At 48.8% G+C, this 16270-nt stretch overlaps 5 protein-coding genes across 5 annotated transcripts; 2 read left to right on the top strand and 3 right to left on the bottom strand.

Annotated features, from left to right (window-relative positions):
• Window positions 1-28: 28 nt before the first annotated feature.
• Window positions 29-1494, bottom strand: ade13 (adenylosuccinase ADE13; the record flags this gene model as incomplete). The annotated part of the gene is made up of 6 exons (XM_056885224.1): window positions 29-35; window positions 90-168; window positions 231-405; window positions 455-1182; window positions 1271-1357; window positions 1443-1494. The coding sequence occupies 6 exons, from the start codon at window positions 1492-1494 to the stop codon at window positions 29-31; spliced, it is 1128 nt and encodes a 375-aa protein (XP_056743502.1).
• Window positions 1495-1755: 261 nt separating this feature from the next.
• N7443_005167 (EXO70 family protein) lies at window positions 1756-3772 on the bottom strand (the record flags this gene model as incomplete). The annotated part of the gene is made up of 3 exons (XM_056885223.1): window positions 1756-3137; window positions 3197-3414; window positions 3489-3772. The coding sequence occupies 3 exons, from the start codon at window positions 3770-3772 to the stop codon at window positions 1756-1758; spliced, it is 1884 nt and encodes a 627-aa protein (XP_056743501.1).
• Window positions 3773-4058: 286 nt separating this feature from the next.
• N7443_005166 (putative phospholipase A2 (PlaA)) lies at window positions 4059-6425 on the top strand (the record flags this gene model as incomplete). Its single annotated transcript, XM_056885222.1, has 1 exon — window positions 4059-6425. The coding sequence occupies one exon, from the start codon at window positions 4059-4061 to the stop codon at window positions 6423-6425; it is 2367 nt and encodes a 788-aa protein (XP_056743500.1).
• Window positions 6426-9302: 2877 nt separating this feature from the next.
• N7443_005165 (ABC transporter ATP-binding protein) lies at window positions 9303-13445 on the top strand (the record flags this gene model as incomplete). The annotated part of the gene is made up of 3 exons (XM_056885221.1): window positions 9303-9332; window positions 9394-10339; window positions 10399-13445. The coding sequence occupies 3 exons, from the start codon at window positions 9303-9305 to the stop codon at window positions 13443-13445; spliced, it is 4023 nt and encodes a 1340-aa protein (XP_056743499.1).
• A 358-nt stretch (window positions 13446-13803) lies between these two features.
• N7443_005164 (Alpha/Beta hydrolase protein) lies at window positions 13804-15798 on the bottom strand (the record flags this gene model as incomplete). The annotated part of the gene is made up of 3 exons (XM_056885220.1): window positions 13804-14807; window positions 14864-15477; window positions 15566-15798. The coding sequence occupies 3 exons, from the start codon at window positions 15796-15798 to the stop codon at window positions 13804-13806; spliced, it is 1851 nt and encodes a 616-aa protein (XP_056743498.1).
• Between the last annotated feature and the right edge of the window lie 472 nt (window positions 15799-16270).

Here is a 16270-nt window from a genome sequence, read left to right as displayed (position 1 = left end):
AATTGGATGTTGTATCGTATCGGGTTTCTCACGTTCTCACTGAAGTTATGTTAGTCAATTATCGCATCGAAGATGAGGAGATCACTTACGTAGCCATGAAGGGGAGCTCGTCGTTGACATGACGCTTGATGACCTCGGGGTAGACGACGAAGCCGGAGGAAACGTTGTCTGTCAATGTTAGAATCACATCGTCAATCAACCACGAAAATACTCACTCAGGAGGATAAGACAAGCATCAGCACACAGGTAAAGTTCAGGAATGCTGATACGGCGGATAGCGCTGTCATCCAGGGAGCGCTCGAACCACTGGGCAGAGTAGGTGTCCAGACCGTCCTTGGGGAGATTCTGCAGGTGACGACCGAGAGAGCAGAGACGCTCGGAGCGCATGGGGTTACGCTTGTAGGCCTACATATTGTTAGTTGTTGCATTGGCTCAATGATCCGATATTACGTACCATAGCACTGCTGCCAATCTGGTCCTTTTCGAAAGGCTCCTCAACCTCCTTGAGCATGGCAAGGTGACGAATGTCAATACCAATGCGCTCGCAGGTAGCACCGAACGAGCCCAGAGCATTGCCGACGTCCACGTCGATCTTGCGCGAGTAGGTCTGACTGGAGATGATGAAGGCGGAGCTGAAGCCAGCCTTCTCGGTGACGAGCTCGTCGAGCTTCTCAACCTTGTCGTGGTCACCCTCGAAGATCTGAAGGAAGGAGGCCTGGGTACCGGTAGTGCCCTTGACACCACGGAAGCGGAGGTCGTCACGGGCACGCTCGAGGTTGCGTAGGTCCATCAACAGATCCTGAATCCACAAGCAAGCACGCTTGCCGACGGTAACCAGCTGGGCGGGCTGACCATGGGTGAAACCCAGGCAAGGCAGGTCCTTGTACTGCTGAGCAAACTGGGACAGCTTGTCAACGACAACGGCAAGCTTGGGAATCAGGATGTCGAGACCGTCGCGGAGCAGGATCAGGTCAGCGTTGTCAGTGCAGTAGCACGAAGTAGCACCCCAGTGAATGATACCAGCAGCAGCCGGAGCGACCAGGCCAAAGGCGTGGACGTGGGCCATGACATCGTGTCGGCGACGCTTCTCCTCCTCGGCGGCAACAGCGAACTCATCGTCCTGGATGGTAGCATGAGCCTTCATCTGCTCAATAGCATCCCCGGTGATAGGAAGGCCAAGCTCTATAACAAAAATCTTGTCAATTGATTTCGTTCTTCGTTTCCCTCCCGATGACGTCCGATGTTGGTCACGCCATCCATAGTCTCGTACCTTTCTGGGACTCCGCGAGCCAGATCCACAGCTTGCGCCAGGTCGAAAAACGCATGCGAGGCGAGAATAGATACTTCATCTCATTGCCTAATTAATTCGAGTCTATTAATATCCTCGAGCTCCCCGGATTGTTGAGCCCCTCATTGGTCGGGACAAAGGGAAGAGCACTTACTCGCATAGCGCGAGTTGAGGGGAGTCTGGTAGACATCGTTGCTGGCAGACATATCGCCGGTACTCGTCAAAGGCACCTCGGAGACGAATTGAAGTGCAGGATGGGAGAAAAGATAAGAATCAGGCAGTGTGTGATCTACGAAATTTTGCCTGCAAGCCGGGTGTAGCGGGGCTTATCACGTTATCGCATCCTCGTGGGGCAAATCACGTGCATTCTATAAAATTGATCATTGAACGTGGAACGTGGAACGTGGAAGATTGGACAATTATGATATTATCTCTAACTACTTAGACATGGGCATGATACGGTGTGTTCAGGAAAGCTGTGCCAGTTGAATCGACAGGTTGGACTTATCGTACTTGATGTACTTGCCACGACCCTTGTCGATCTCCACGTAGCGATCATAAAAGCGCGCGTACAGCGGCTCGAGAACAGCCTGCAGCTCCCGGGCCAGCACAGATCGTACTTCCCGTTCCATATGAAGAGACTTGTGGCGGGACACCATCTCATCAAAGCTTGCATTGAAGGACTTGAATTTGTCCTTGATAGCGTCCCGATCCTTCGACGATAGACTCTTGACAATGGCACTGGAATCCACAGCTCCTCCCGAATTAGGACGTGCTCCAGAACGAGAGGTATATTGTACATCCAACAAGTATTGAGATGTTTCTTTCCATGCATCAAGATAGGTCGATGTTGCGCGCTTACGGAAAGTGTCAATCCGTGCAATACTATCTGGCGCACCCAGGTAGCGGGCCAGCTCGGGACTTTGTCGGATTGATCGGTCAACGATGCAGAAGACGTTGGACAAGAATACACCCAGAGCGGCCTTGGAACGGTGGAAAGCCCGACCACGCGATTCCAGGCCTGTCATAACGGCCTCGATCATATCCAGAATGAAATGAGAGAAGAGTGTTCCGCTGTCCGGACCAACATCCAAGGGGGCAGAGCCGGCGGTATTCGATTTAGACCGCCAGTTGCCATCTCCCAAAGATGTCAAGATAGACGCCAAGGGGCCCGAGTAGCCTGTCAATGTGGCAAGAGAGCTCATTACCTCCTCAACAAATGGTACAGATCCACCGTCCGGAGGTAGCGTCGCATTGGCAGCCTTGCGCTTCGTCTCCTCGAGCAACTCCGAAAGAGAAGACTTTGCGGTCTCACGAACGGGCCGTAAAGCTTCGATAAGAAGACTCTTAAGCTCGGCAGTCTTCGAATCAATGCGGTAGGACATTGCAGTCACAATCTCAATGATCTCAAAAGCCAAGAAGCAATCCGTCATCAAGTTTGCCTTGATGTACTGGTTCAATTCTCGCAATGTCTTGGAGTAGTCGGCCATGGCCGAAAGGAAAGTCGCCTGCAGCGCAAGTCCTTGTTGGTCTCCAGTAAATACCTGCGTAATGATCTCATGTTCTGTAGTGATGAAACCCTCCAACGCATTCGAGTACATACCAATGCCATTGGTTCCTTGTTTGTAAGGCCCATCGGTGGGTCTTCGCTTGACAGTATTGAGAGATGCAATGGAGAGGTTCTGCAAGCTAGCGGCAATGTACGGCCCGCGCACCTCAGCATATATCTTTAGAGCAGGGTTATCTCCCATACCGCGCTGCGGGCCATGAACGGATGCAGAGCCGATTGCAGAGCATAACGGTGCCAAATGTGAAATTGTTTCTTCGGGAATCGATGGGAAAGGGAGGTCTGTAACGGCCATGCTAAGTCACGTCTCCCGAGGGGCAACCGTGGGGTGATAAACATACCTTTTGTCACGTAGTGCAAAGGTTCAATTGGAACGGTATTCTGCATCAATTCAGACCGGAACATCTCTTGCAAGTTGATGCTTCCTGTGCCCAGAAGGGAGTTGAAGTCTGTGATCGCAGTCTGGTTGGATCGAAGGTTCGTCGCGTTGAGGTCGACCAGCGCCTTTTCAACACGTTTCATTGCCGAGAGGTACTGCGAAAGACCTGCGCTTTGCGGTCTGGGGAGAGATTGGTTAGTAAGATGCCATAAGATGCCACGAGCACTTGGGTCATGCGATGAGGTGAGACTTACCCGGCGCGAATGATGCCTTCCTCGCGGCTCTTCGCGTCGAGAGGCTGGCGAAGACGGTCGATAGCATCATTGACTTTGTCGATATTAGTATTCGTGATTTGAAGTGACTGTGTGTTGCTGTATATGGGGCCAATGGCCTCTTTGACCACCTGTCCACTGGTCTCTAGGCGCACAAGGGAGCCCTGGATCTTCCTCGTGAGCGAGTTGAGCTTAGTGAGGTTGGCGTACAAAACCTCGACCTCGGCGCTCTCCTCGGCGTAGGCGGTGTTCCTGGGAGCCACCATGCTGATCAGACAGAAAGACAGACCGAGTCACCAGGAGCCGTCATGCCTCCAAAGTGTGGGGTCGAGGATGTTTGTCCGCAGTCGATAAGCTCCGAGATGGCCGAGTGGCCGAGTTCGTGCTAGTCTTAGAACGGAAAGACTGAGAGCATGTGACCATGATCACATGACATTTCGTCATTTCCCGCGGGTTTCTTATAGACAGGGTCAATTGCTGCCAGGCTTTTTGCTTCCGTAGAGGGAAGCTCCCTGCATGCAAGCCGCAGCACACTCATCTCTTCCAGTCGCAATGGCTGCGGCAAGGGTCTCCCGCTTGAGTTGGACCGTCCCTCCTGCTGCTCTAGCTGCCTACACTGTGGGGGACTGGGCCCAACCAAATCGGCGCATGGCGAGAGCTGAGCAGAAAGCTTACTTTACCACGGGTTTGGCCAAATTTGACACCAATTCGGAGTTGCGGGGTCACACCACCGGAAAAACCGACAGTCAGGACTCTGAAGATCAGGGAATATGGCTGAAGATCACCCAGAAGCTTGATGAGGTCAAGAATACTGTGGGGTCAGCAGATCTAGGAAGCAACATCTCGAGCTACATCCCAGATTGGGCGCGATTGCTTCCAGCAACGGCCCAGAAGCTGCAGCGAGAGCTCGCCTTGGCTCCTGGCTCATTGGCAGACGAAATTTGGCAGGAGGCTCATGACCCTGAGCTCAATCCTGAGATTACAAGGGACGCCAGGGTCCGGGTAAGCGGTGACCTGTGCGCCGAGGAACAGGCATTTCGAAAGAAGCGCCAGCAACATGCTTTGAAAGCATTGGCATCATACCTTGACATTCCAGTGGAGGATATTCATCCCGACGATGTGCCTGTCATCGCCATGTGCGGATCTGGGGGTGGGCTGCGCGCCCTGGTTGCTGGCACCGGATCTTATCTCGCCGCCCAGGAATCAGGTCTGTGGGATTGTGTTACCTACACTGCAGGTGTCAGCGGCAGCTGCTGGATGCAGACCCTGTACCATTCCTCCATCACAGGCCGGAATTTCCATAAGCTTGTCGACCACCTGAAGAACCGATTGGGTGTGCACATCGCCTTTCCACCTGCAGCACTGAACCTGCTCACAACTGCACCAACCAACAAATACCTTCTCAGTGGCTTTATTGAGAAGCTGAAAGGTGACCCTGGTGCGGATTTCGGATTGGTAGACATATATGGACTGCTGCTTGCAGCACGTCTCATGGTACCTCGTGGAGAACTAGGAGTCTCAGATTCCGATTTGAAGCTGTCAACTCAAGCAGCCAATCTCTACGATGGAGCGCATCCCCTCCCCATATACACTGCAGTGCGACACGAAATCCCCCTACTCGAGGCAGAGCATAATGACGAGACCAAAGGCCCCAACAACCCTGAAGAGGCGATCCGCGAAGCGAAGAAGGAAGCCTGGTTCCAGTGGTTTGAATTCACCCCCTTTGAATTCTTCTGCGAGGAACTCAATGCTGGTATTCCCACCTGGGCGTTAGGCCGTCACTTCGACGGGGGCCGTAGTGTGCTGTCCCCCGAAAACTCCCCTATCCCTGAACTCCGAGTCCCGGGATTGATGGGAATCTGGGGCAGCGCTTTTTGCGCAACTCTCTCTCATTACTATAAAGAGATCCGGCCTTTGGTCGTTGGCCTTGCTGGGTTCGGAGGAATCGATACTCTCATCCAAGGCAAAAATCAAGACTTGGTCCGCGTACACCCTATTGATCCTGCTGCTATTCCCAACTTCGTGATCGGAATGAAAGACCAACTTCCTGCCTCTTGTCCCGAGTCTATTTTCAACAGCAGTCATTTGAATCTGATGGACGCTGGCATGAGCAACAACCTCCCTATCTATCCTTTGATCCGACCAGGACGAGATGTCGATGTCATTCTCGCTTTCGATGCTTCCGCCGACATCAAGCAGGAGAACTGGCTTTCGGTCGTCGATGGTTACGCCCGTCAACGAGGGATCAAGGGTTGGCCGATCGGTGCCGGGTGGCCCAGGGAAAGCGAGACCTTGGAAGATGCCGAGAAAGCACTCCGCGAACCACAGGGTATCACAGACGAAAAGGCGAACAAGAAACTCACCGATGCTCAAAGCCAAGATCAATCCTCTGAGACAGATCTAAGCTACTGCAACGTCTGGGTTGGAACGCAAGAAGAGCGCATCTCCGAGAAAGAACCCCCGCCGTCCAAGCGTCTCTTCCAACCCCAACACATCGAAGACCACTCCGAGTCTGAATTCCATCTCATGAGAAAAGACGCCGGTATCGCTGTCGTCTACTTCCCTCTGATTCCCAACCCATCTGCCCCAGATCTCCCTTCCGCCCCGGAGACCCGTCCCCGCGCAGCAGTTCATTCCATGAATAGAGACTACACGCAGACTAAAGATGCTGAAAAGCCTCTTACTCCGCGCCCGAGCTCGATCGATCCCGACAAAGACGACTTCCTTTCCACGTGGAACTTTATCTACACACCAGAACAGATCGATTCCGTTGTAGGCCTGGCTAAAGCCAACTTCAACCAGGGCCATGAACAGACTCGTCGCGTTGTGCGTGCTGTCTACGAGCGGAAGAAGTCTGATCGTCTGCAGAAGGAAGAAGAAGAGTCAAGGAAGCGTATGGAGGGGTTCGTGCCTCTTTGAGTTTGTTGAGGATACATAACCGGGGATTATCATCCCAATACTGGCGTTGTATTTTGTTTGCGTTTTCAGCGCTGGTGTGTCCAATATGTCTGAAATATGTTACCTAGATTTAAAGAGATTTTACACCCGCATATCGAGTTTTTTTCCTTGTTTTTTAAATGTTGCCATGCTCGGTATCTAGGTCTGTGTGCATAGTACACATCTGCTGAAATAGAAACAAGATGTCTACACAGGCTATATTCGTATAGCCTAGTATGCTGCGACGGCCAATGAGGTCAAGCGGAATCAATATAATGTGGATTGAAATGATTGATTGATTGAGGAAACTCCGGAGACTGCTGTTGAGAGTAGTCCCCTTGCCCTTACGGGTGGGCTTGGCGGTCCGTACGGGATTGTCAGTCCGTACAACCGATACTCGGCGGTTACCACGCTCGAGTCCATGAGTAAGCAGAATTACATACAAAGACATAGGAAATGTGATCTTCAATGTGACCACTTGTTAGCGGTAAGTTATCCCTCCATGGGCTGACACAAGAATTGTGCAACTTATGGAAGGCTAGTCAGCTATTCTGCAAAGCATTGTCCTTTTTTTCAAGAACCCTTAAACCTATCTAACGAAAAAAAAAAAAAAAAACGTATAGACAAGCTTGATACAGAGGGCAATTCACGGACTTTGGCATGAGTGTTGCGTGATAATATGTACACTTACACCTGTGACGGAGGCTCCGTTATTGAATCAACCCACTGTGCAAAGAAGTGCAGATGTAACTCAAACGCAGACGTCCTCTGCGAAACAGCAATGGGTAGCTGCAGTTCTGGTACTGTGTAGCTCTTCTGCGAGGGATACGACCATCCAGACCCTGGGTGCGGATGTTTTCCTCGTTAAATGTCCGGTGGATGTAAACTGCATCAAAGACCGTGGGTTCCTCACTGCATTCATCATGAATGTATACGCTGCTAATGTGACCATCAACAATTAGAACATGATACAGACAGAACGAGATCCTTTACCGTAGCGGTTTCGTTTCTCATACACCCGTGCACGCGTATATATATGTTTATATGGAAAGAGCAAAGGTGCCCCTTGAAAGATGTTTTGATTTTAGAGTGTAGGTTAGTATGGAGTTAATAGGTGACCCCACGACTGTATAGCCTTACATTTGTGGTTTGAACTGGAAGAAGAACCGGAGATTGAAATATCGGAGTGGGCAGTAGCGAATATATTCTCTATGGAAAATATATTGCAGTGAATAGCGCCATAGGACGCCAATGCCGATATAAGCAGGATTCTGGACTAGCAGATTATTCGTTATCTAGTCTATCTACTTGAGGCAATTCAACTATCAAAATTCAAATTTATTTTCTGTGACACTGATAACGCTTTTAATGTACAGTCTATATTGAAAATAGGCCCTTCTATTAAGACTGACTCTCGTGTATTAGACATATTGTTGCTAAAACTGCCTATAGTTTGGTACCGGTTCTGATAGCCCATAAGTAATCACGCTTTGTTTACCGCACCTAGTTACCTTGGTACAGCCACTTAAAAAGCCATCAAATCTATCTTATCGGTTCAATAACGCAAAAGGATATATCAACCTGAAAGGGGCCTTCAATGGCGTTAATTAACAAGCTTGGATACTTGATTTCGAGCCATGAGAATCCTAAACGCGGCTAGAAAATAGACCGGTAGCTTCATGAGCGACCGCCACGCTAATGTTGCTTTTGACGACTTTATCACACTACTATCGAATGCTGGACTGGCGTAAAGCTCTTCATTTGTACCTATTCTATTCTCAAATTTCAGCTCAGATCTAGTTGACTAAGTAGTTACCTTCCACGGTGGCGCCTTAGCCTTAAATCATATCTATTTTCGACAGCGAGTAGGTAGGTCATCCGGGAAAAACATCGCTAAGATCCAGTCCGAAGACATTCCACGTATCGAAGTACAGGGCAGAAAAACTGGTTCCTGTTTTGCAGCAGAGAAAACAGAGCTTATTCACCTAACCAGGAAGAAGAGCGAACAGCTTCAAGATCATTTCATCATAAATCTTTCAATATAATCGACATCATTATCACGCCTACCAGTTGAAGAGGCACTAGGGGAATGTGACATATACGGGACGAATAGCAATATACCTCGGCGGCAGAGTGTTTTTGTAGTAAATATGAGCACCTTGAACAGTAATGTCTCGGCCAAGCATCCACTTCCAGCTTAGTACACTTAATGTGTCGTTTGTTTTGCAGATTTTGGACCTGGATACAAATCACCACGTAGCTAGATGCGCCATAACGGTCAATGTCCGAGACGATGTCATATTTGATAGTGGTATATGCTTAGTAATCTTTGATGCCAAGTCAGTTCTCACAATTGAAAATTACAAGCCTCGCACGATGTTGCATTTCAGCCGGGAGAAGTGGACTCCCCACTTCTCCCGGAGGAAACGTTCCTTTCTCTGCTGGGCCATTCCCAAAATGCGTAAAGCAAAGAGCACATGATGGTCAAAGCCACGGCTACAAAGGCAATCTGATCATCTGATAAGGGTCCAGGGGCCAGAGAGCCAGGAAGCTGTGGGGCGAATTCCTCATTTCTGAGACTAGACGGGGGCTATGCTGTACATTCCATCAAGTAATACGTAGAAATAATAATATACTAACTACTTGGTATCCGATGAACCGGATCCCACTGGTATCTAGTGGGTGAATGGTGACAAGGATGTCGCATTATAATTTATTCCGCGGAAAAAGGAAGCTCTCACTTGCTTCACCAAGTCGGAAGCAAACAATCTTTGCGCTCAAGTAAACGCTCAGACGAACGGTTCCCAGAAGGCTTTGGGAAAACCGGGGGTTTCCCAATCCAATCTACCACATAGGAAGATGGGGGTCGAAGGACGAGTGAAAGCAGTGGTAAATCACCCCTCCAGTCTGTGAATTCTCTGAAGGTCGCCAATGCTCATATATTAAATAGTCCGGACAACTGCTCAATGCCTTTCCAAAAAAGGAAGACTTGAAAACCGCCTTCAAATTCATCCGCCTACTGTTTTCGCTGAACTATACCACCGTAGACGTCGTGCTCATTACAGTCGGAACATTCTTCGCCATCGCCGCAGGTATCCCGGAACCATTACTCGGTGTTGTCCTCGGTCAATTGATCAACGAACTCAATGAAGTTGCCTGCTCAGCAACAGTCTACAACTCCTCCTCCGTTCTAACGAAAGTCCTCTACCTAATCTACATCACTATATTCAATTTTGCAAGCATCTACATCTACGCGTCATGCTGGGCTCTTGTCAGCGAACGACTCGCTCGTCGGTACCGCAAAGCATACTTTCGCAGCGTCATCCGCCAAGAGGCAGCGTTCCATGATACTTTGCCCTCCGGCCAAGTGATTTCGCGGTTGGTCAGTGACATTGAGACGCTGCAATCCGGTACTTCTGAAAAAGTTGGAATCTACATCGCTACAGTGTCATACTTTGTGACTGCATATACCGTGGCATTCTGCAAAGTGCCCGTCATCGCGGGTATACTGGTCGCTGCTATTCCGTGCCTCTTTGCCATGGCTATGATTGGAGGTCATTTCGCATCACGATATGGGACACGGGTGGGTATAAATGTTGACAGTGCGACTTCTATCGCGTTGTCTAGTTTGTCCCATATGAAGATTGTCCATGCCTTCAATGCGCAGAGACGGCTGGAGGAGCTTTTTTCTTTTCACCTCTCCCGATCTCGCAAAGGTGCGCTCAAGAAAGCTGCGGTGCATGCCGGACAGATGGGCACGCTATTCTTCATAGTCTACTCGTCAAATGCGTTGGCTTACTGGAAGGGTGCTCATTTGATAGCGGACTCAATCGATGTTCTCAACTCTGGAGTCTCTGTTGGTGCCGTTTATACGGTTATATTTATTCTGATCGATGGTGAGTCTTCAAGCTACGACACCCTTGCTTCATATTCCATCGGCTAATCCAGCCAATAGCCACTTTTATCTTCAGCCAGGTTTCCCCTTACATGCACGTATTTAGCGCGGCGACTAGCGCATCTGGACGGTTTTTAGAGGTCATCCAGCGGGATTCCAACATCGACGGTACATCCAGCGAGGGCGAGCGGAACGCCAATTTGGAGGACCACGATATCTATTTCAAAGAGGTCCACTTCAAATACCCTGCACGACCAGAAACACCCATCTTGCAAGGACTTAGCTTTTCAATCCCGGCAAAGCAGCACACCGCTATCGTCGGGCCATCGGGAGGTGGAAAGTCCACAATCGTTGCACTGCTGGAACGATTCTACGATCCACTTGAAGGGAAAATTTTCATCGGGGAACAGGACATTCAGAATGTGAATCTTGCGAGCTTGAGAGGTCAGATGGGATTTGTGCAGCAAGAATCGCAGTTGATGAATCGATCGATTTTGGAGAATATTGCATATGGTCTCGTTGGATCTGTGAGGCATAAGCACCTGGCAGAGGTCATCTTGAATATGAGTTTGACTGCTTTCGTAGCTAAAGTTCAGTCTGGATGCTCTGAGGAGCAGGCACTTGCAGATTGTGATGTCCGGATTGCTGAAGTCGTGCAGCTGGCGAAAGCAGCAGCAGAAAGAGCTAACGCCCTCGGCTTTATCCAAGCCTTGGAATTTCGAATTTCTAGTCAAGTGGGCATGGCCGGTGGTCAGCTTAGTGGCGGCCAGCGGCAGCGCATTGCGCTTGCAACCGCTCTTGTCAGAGAACCCAAGATGCTTATTCTGGATGAGGCGACTGCAGCACTAGATTCAATGAGTGAGCAATTAATTCAATCTGCCTTGCTGAATCTGTCCGAAACTACCACAATAGTATCTATTGCGCATCGACTTGCCACGGTTAAGGACGCGGATCAAATCGTTGTTATCCAGAACGGCCAATTGGTGGAAAGAGGCTCTCCTCAGATGCTGTTGAAGAGAGGTGGTGCTTATGCGACAATGATCAGTCAACAAAAAGTGAATAATGCGAACAACGATCTTTCAATATCCATGTCAGTCGATACCGAAGGAAATTCAATTTCTACAGACCCAAACCAAATAAGAACGAAGGAAATGACCTTGGAAGGCAAACGGAATGCCATTCTGGATAGTGAGAATGTATCAGCTGAAAAGGAGATGGAGAGCACCACTTTCCCCTCAAAGACAGAAGATGCAACATCTATCTCAAATTGGCTGGCCGCAAAATCTTGTTTCGCATTCATTCGACCGAACGTCCTTTTGATTGTTCTGGGCTTGTTCATGTCGGTGATCATTGGGGCTAGCTATAGCTCGAACGCGATCTTGTTCGGCAATACTGTTGGCGGTCTCAGCCCATGCAAGAGCACGGCGAATATTCGTCACAGTGGAAACCTATACGGCCTGATGTTCTTTGTGGTTGGCTTGGTCGAATGTTTCGCAAATGTCATCGGCGGTTGTGCATATGGCTGGGCCGCAGACCAAGTTTTATACCGAACCCGTGTGGCTTCTCTTCGATCACTACTCAGCCAAAACATTACGTGGCATAGTAGCGAGGGAAGAAGTCCCGGAACTTTGGTTGCGTATATCACAGGCGATGCATCGGCACTGAGTGGGATTACTGGCACTACCATTGGACTTCTTCTTACGACTGCCGTGAATCTTCTGGCTGGTGTGGTCATCTCATTCGTGGTCGCATGGAAGATATCAATTGTCCTCGTCCCGACCATACCAATTCTCCTTTTTGCAGGAGTGATGAAGCTACGGACACAGAGTCAATTCGCGGAACGACATAAAAAAACCTTCTCCAAGGCCACAGAGATCACCGTGGAAGCCTTGGGGAATCTGCGTTTCGTTACAGGATTCTCGCTGGAGCACCAGTTATTCAAGGAGTTTCTAGAATCCATGCAGAAGCCGTACCAGGACACCAATGAAGCGATTGCGTGGGGGAATTTCTGGCTTGCATCAGCGTTCAGTGTCAGCAACCTCATAAGTGCACTTGCATATTGGTGGGGCTCGAAACAAATTGCCTCTGGGTTGTACCCGCAAACTCAATTCTTCATAGTTTTACCGGCCCTTCTGTTCAGCACACAATCTTGCGGTCAGATGCTTGCCCTGGCCCCGGATCTTTCGAAGGCAGGCAAGGCTACGTCCCGTATCGTCGATCTCGTCAACACGAATTCCGCCGAGGAAACTCTTGAAAATAACAAATATCTCCGTTTTTCGAAGACAGAGATGGCGTTGGTTTCTGATGTCGAAGCGAACGGACACCCCGTAAGCACCTCGACCAGGAACAAATATGTTTGTTCGGGGGTCAGCGCGGCGCTGCATCAAGTGAAATTCTCTTACCCCAGCTCCCCCGATATTCCCGCCCTCAAGGGAATGAGTATCACCTTCAAACCGGGTGGGTACTACGCGTTGGTAGGCCCAAGTGGATCGGGAAAGTCAACTATCTTCAGCATGCTTGAAAGGTTCTACTATCCCTCGTCCGGATCCATTTTCATAAATGATCAAAACATAACCCGAATTGTCTCAACCGACTTTAGAGACGGTATTGCTCTTGTGCCCCAAGAAAACGCTCTTTTTGAAGGAACCGTCGCGTTCAACATCGCGCTAGGAGCAAGGCCAGGATACAAGCCAACACAAGCTGAGATTGAAGAAGCGTGCAAATTGGCTCATATTCACGATGTGATAACAGCCCTACCTGATAAATATGAAACTCTTTGCACGCGTGATGGAAAGCAATTTTCTGGAGGCCAACGTCAGCGTCTGTCAATCGCAAGGGCACTAGTTCGAGGACCGAGTCTTTTGCTACTTGATGAGTCTACAAGCGCTCTCGATGGTGAATCTGAGCAGAAAATCCAAGACGCATTATCGGGTTTTGCTGGAAAAATGACGGTCATTGCTATTGCGCATCGTTTGAGAACAATATATCGGGCAGATCAGATTTTCCTCATTAAAGATGGCTGCTGCGTTGATCATGGAACCCATTCTCAGCTTGTTGAACGCAGTGAGATGTACCGTGAGGCTGTGCGTCACCAGTCTTTTGATTGATGATTGAAATTGAATTGTGGGGGTTCTTTGGGCTTGAATACTCAAATAAAATGGAAGTCTTCAGTCATAGATTAACAATGCATGTTCGTCAAGTATGGGTAGCTTTATTCGGAAGCTTTGTGACAAATAAAAAGCTAGTATTAGGCTGTTTGATCCAGGTCAAAGGTGCAAGAGTGGTAATCAACGTACAGCTACAGCTACATATACCATAGAGTTCAAGTTGGAAATTTCAAAGAAAATCGCAAGTTCTATCTGAATATATTTTTGTCCAGAAAGGAGAAAAACAGCATTAAACACATCTGGTAGTAAGAGAGGAGTCAATAGATTGGTGTAAACTATCGGACAGTATTGTAAGTATTCAGCCACAATAGTCTGCTGCCAGGTGGGACCTAACAATTTCCACTTGAAGCAAGAAGATAAGGAGCTCTACAGCACCACGACCTGGGACTTGTTTCTTATCCACATTCACGTTCTTCCAAATGGCAATACACGGCAAGCCTAGTGCAACAACTGCAGTGGTTGCAATGCAGCTATACTTTTGGCTATCACCCCAAGCAAGGTTGATGGCATTCCTTATTTCTGATCCCATCGGGTAAGCCATCTGTGAGATATAACCACCCGTATAAATATCCGACCAGTCAGCCTTGGCTTTTTCGGGCAATCTGGCCACCAGTGTTTTTGGAAAAATATTCGTATATATGGCAGAGGCAAGGGTAGCACCTGCCGCACCACCTAGACTAGCGAAAAGTCCAAGGATCGAGAGCATCATTGGTACTCCATCGTGATCGGCAGCGCTCATGACGGCCATATCTTGTCCGATAACCAAAGTTCCACCAGCGCAAGCAATAAAAATCTGACACATGACAACATATCCAATGCCGTCGTCCTGGCCACGGAAATGGATCATGAGTCCAGAGCCAAGTAGCATTAATGGCAAGCCGAAAAAAAGGCATGCTTTCTTGAAATGTTTTGTCTGTCTGATGTAAAGACCAAATAGAGGTGCCCAGAAGCATGAACCCACATTGTATATCTGGTTCACATAGCCTGCATCTGAGACGCTAAGGTCATATACCACCATAGCAAAGTTGACGAAGTAGGTATCCCAAGCCATATAACCGAAGTTGAGAACCAAGGACAGTATGCATGCACCAAGCACTGTTCGCTGCTCAAGCAGATCGTATTGAATGAACTGATGGCGCGCGAAGAATTTCTCCCAAGCGACGAAGACAAAGAAGAAGCAGAACCCAACGACAAGCATGGCGATAAAAGTAGCAGATCCGTACTCAGCACGTCCGTAAGTTGAAAGGCTGAATGGAAGGAGGAGTAGGATGAAAGTTGCCATCAACAATATAGCACCGACGACTAGAGCAAACCAGTTAGCATTGGATATTTTTCCAAGGACAATGGCCAGTGCATACCGTCGAACTCATGTATATAATGTATAAGTGATTGAAGCGAAGTCCGATTGTTTTTGGTTCTTTGGTAGAGCCCCATTTTCTCAGCCTTTCGCTCGTAAAATTTGAAGACAACGGCAAGTGGCAAAAGAACAAACGGAAATACTATGGAGAAGATACCGTATGCCCAGCGCCATGTTGTCATATTTAAAATAGACTGCGCCGCCAAAGGACCCGTGAATGCCGTGCAGATGAAAGGCGTGCTCGAGAATGCAAATGCAAATGCTCGGTTCCGAAGCCCAGATGTATCAGCAATGAACACATCAAGGATCAAGTAAATTGCATTATATGCAACATAGTAGAGAACGTATCCGGCAGCGTATCCGTTGGGCCCAGTGCAGGAGGCCAGAACAATGATACCCACCAGAAAAAGACCAGTAAATACCACAAGGGCCTCAGCTCGTCCCCAGATATTCACGATCTTCGCGACGGGAAGTTTTACCACTCCACCCACAACACTACCCAGTATCGCTGAAGTCGAAACTTCCGGGGCTTTTTGGAAATTGGCATATGCGTTGAAGATCACGTTGCCCTGGATGGAGGAATGAAAAGCTAGCATAAAGAAGCAAACCCAGATCCTAGATTATGGGTAAAACAGTCAGATATTGTACGGCTTTGAAATGCCTGGCCAAAGAATATTTCATCCCGAAGGCTGGGATCACATACCAGGCATAGACAGCCCACACGACGTTCCCACTCCATGCGCGAACAACTGCTTCAGCCTTCTTGACACCAGCAGCATCACTAGATATGATAGAATCTGTTTTGGTGCTCTCATGGGTCCGATTTTTATACGAATGCTGCAGCTCGGGCTCCCCTTTTGCTGTTGCGGATGCTGCATCTGTTCGACCCGATGTTGAGTTCTCGTCCAGCCGAGGGCTGGATGAAGAAGCACTCATGATATAAAATCAAGATAACAAAACTTTGGTGAGAAAGAGAAGAAAGATCGGCACGAATTGAGACCAAGATGGTCGTATTTTGAGGTGGATTTATATCCTATCTTTCGCAGGGGTGCAATTTGGGTCAGAATCGCCGTGCATACCGTCTCAATAGATACCAGGAAATTTTAACTAGATCGGTGGAGAATGTGATGGGTCGGAACAACCGCTGTCGCGCCCTAAACAGTTATTGGACAGAAGACAATATCGAGCGCCCGTTATTGTCCGAGGAGAATCAAGGAACCATGCCGCCACGACCTTTTGCTTGAAAATAATGGCGTGATCCGGTGCTGCCTGTTCCGTTTGAAGCTCATCTTCTCCTTTTTGGTCTTGTTCTAACGCCGTTATGGCTAGCATGTCTCACATGAGCGATGTCAAAATCTTATCAATCGATCCGCGGAGCCCACCGCAGTATATGAATAATTGGCTTGAC

The sequence above is a fragment of the Penicillium atrosanguineum genome (genome assembly GCF_028827265.1).
Source record: "Penicillium atrosanguineum strain IBT 20685 chromosome Unknown utg000003l_segment0_segment0, whole genome shotgun sequence".
Lineage (NCBI taxonomy): Eukaryota > Fungi > Ascomycota > Eurotiomycetes > Eurotiales > Aspergillaceae > Penicillium > Penicillium atrosanguineum.
This window is presented reverse-complemented; position numbering and strand designations above follow the sequence as displayed.